The sequence below is a fragment of the Nanorana parkeri genome, unplaced genomic scaffold, assembly GCF_000935625.1.
Source record: "Nanorana parkeri isolate BGI_ZX_2015 unplaced genomic scaffold, ASM93562v1 scaffold1372, whole genome shotgun sequence".
NCBI classification, from domain to species: domain Eukaryota; kingdom Metazoa; phylum Chordata; class Amphibia; order Anura; family Dicroglossidae; genus Nanorana; species Nanorana parkeri.
This window is the reverse complement of record NW_017307640.1, coordinates 416,969-419,524: the sequence shown is the minus strand read 5'-3', so window position 1 is coordinate 419,524 and position 2,556 is coordinate 416,969. Positions and strand designations below refer to the sequence as shown.

Here is a 2,556-nt window from a genome sequence, read left to right as displayed (position 1 = left end):
TTAGACGCCACCCGGCTTCCTTAAAGGACATTACAGTTATAAGTATTCGGTAAGGATCGAGTACCGAAAAAAAAATATCGCTACTCGATACCAAAAAAACAGTATCGATGCATCCCTAGTGAATATAAACATAGCCAATAAATATTTCCGATTCTGCAACACTCTGCCTTGAAGGAGGAAGAGATTATACCCAATCATCTTCTGTCTCTATGTGCGGTTTGGAAACCTTTTGCCTGGATACACCACTGCTCACTATGGTGATACAATCGTGCAATTTATGACCTGTAGGTTCTCAAGATCCAATTAATTACCTCTTCCCGGAGCATTGTGAATAGGAAGTTCATCATGACGGCATGCTTGCGAGGATATTTGTGACACAGAGCGCTGATTGCCTGCACAACAACCACCTGGGGGGAAAGAAAAGGAAAAGAAAAACCTCAGCAAATGAAAACTCATCCTTAGATCGAATATCTGACGCTGACTGAGGAAAGTACTTTAAAGAGACCCTGCTGCCAGACTATTCATTTTAACTAAAATCTTCCCACACGATTATATGTGCATTTAACATATTTTATGGATGTTATGTACATCATGGATGTGATGTCAGCAGACTCGGAGCATGTGACACTCTACAGTATTCCCCATCGCTCCACCACTGGCAGCTACATAAAAAGTGATATAGGCAGGTGAAGGGGTCCAGCTCCCCCTTACAGAGAGTAAAAAGACACACCCGGGTTTTAGGGATAAGACATGAAACGTGGGAGGGGGCTGTGCAACTGAACAAGTTTTCCTGGAGTAGCCAATTGTCTAGCAAGTTCAAAGGCACATTGCAATTGAAAAAAGGTTACTTATGTAGAGGAAAAACACTGAAAGTAAGCATTTAAAATACCTAATTTTCTGTGCTTAACCTGCATTTTTTAAAGTTGGTGTCAGGATCTCTTTCAGTCAAGCCCTGGAAATAATTGTCAAATTACTCAAAAATACAATCCACGGGCTATTTCTTTAAAAAAAATAGTAACCATTTTTAAATGTCTCAATACTCCCAGGAATCTGTATACCTTGGCAATACTGGAATTTCTAAACCTTTAGTTATCAGATCCCGTGACCTAAAATTGGATTATTGTTCACATTAAAAGGGAAGGTTCATGCTGGAGACATTGTACAAGAAGATCAAAAAAGTGTTACATTTGCATTGCACTCATATTGATGAACCCAGGCTGCAATCTTGGTTCATGTCGGCAATGCCTCCATTCAGTTCATCACCTAGCAGTTGACTAAATGTCTAAACTAAACAGTATTTATTACATTATTGGTCCAAACCTTAAACTCGTCTGAGATTTCCGACATGAAGGATGAGATCTGTTTCATAAGCCGGTCAATGCTGCTCTCACTTCCAGTCTTCAGAAGCGTGGTGATGGCCAAGGTGGCGATACTGCGGTTCGAGTCTGTCACCAGATTTTCCAGGTCAAGGTTGCAGGCAGTTACAGCTGATGGGTGTTTCATGGCCACCTACCGAATTTGACAAAAACAGTCTTAGAACAGAGATAGGGGGACACAAATTAGGTCTTTAAATGGATGATGGATATCCTTATTTTGATTCAGCATGTAGATTGCATAAAATTGCAACTAGGGATGCACCGATGACGTTTTTTCAGTATCAAGTACCAATATTTTTTCCCCCCGGCACTTGCCGATACCGAGTAGCGGTGCCTTGCGCCCCGATTATCAGCAAGTCGGCAGAGGATCATGACCCGTCGCCCGGCTTCCTTATTGCCTGTGAAGCCAGTGTTCTAGCAAAAGAACACTGGCTTCACTTGAGGCTTCCTGACCAATCAGGAAGCCGGGCGGTGAGTCATGAGGTGCTGTCAGTTTTCCTGATTGTTGCTAGGCCGCCTGGCTTCCTGACCAAATGAAGCCGGCTTCCTAGCCAATCAGGAAGCTGGGCGGCACGTCATGACCAGCCTCCCTGTTTTCATATTGGGCAGAAAGCTGGCTTCACTTGTTCCTACGCAGCCTGGCTTCCTGACCAATCAGAAAGCCGGGAGGCAGGTCATTACATGCCGCCCGGCTTCACGATTGGTTAGGAAGCCAGGCTGCCTAGCAACAAGTGAAGCCGGCTTCCTAGCCAGTCAGGAAACCGGGAGGTGGGTCATAACCCACCAACCGGCCTTCTTACTGTAAAGGAAACCAGCTCCATGCTCCCCCGACACTGCTGGTTAGAAGCAGATCTTCCGGTACTGGAGGGACGTATCGGAGCATTTGAGCGCGTACTCAGCCAAATACTAGTATCGGTGTCGGTGCATCCCTAATCGCAACCAATCTGGTCTTTGCAAGCATTATCCAACATTCAACAGCTAAATGGTAAAATCTGATTGGTTGTTATGCGATCTGCAGACAAGCCCAACATCCTCTCCATTAATAATATAGCTTTCCAAACTGAAGCAGATTACCTTGTTGAGGGTCCTGACAGCAGCATAGCGAAGGGCAGCTTTGGGAGAACTGCAGAAAAGCTGTAACACTAATGAAAAATAAAATAAGGTAAGCAGAGTAATAAAA

The 2,556-nt window shown here is 44.2% G+C and overlaps 1 protein-coding gene across 1 annotated transcript in view; it reads right to left on the bottom strand.

Annotated features, from left to right (window-relative positions):
* Positions 1-2,556, bottom strand: part of COPG1 (coatomer protein complex subunit gamma 1) — a 24,457-nt gene that overhangs the window by 10,855 nt on the left and 11,046 nt on the right. The window contains exons 11-13 of the mRNA XM_018569655.1: positions 2,451-2,518; positions 1,321-1,509; positions 312-407 (exon numbers count right to left, since the gene is read on the bottom strand). Of these exons, the coding sequence (XP_018425157.1) occupies positions 312-407; positions 1,321-1,509; positions 2,451-2,518 (353 nt within the window). The remainder of the gene's footprint in view (positions 1-311; positions 408-1,320; positions 1,510-2,450; positions 2,519-2,556) is intronic.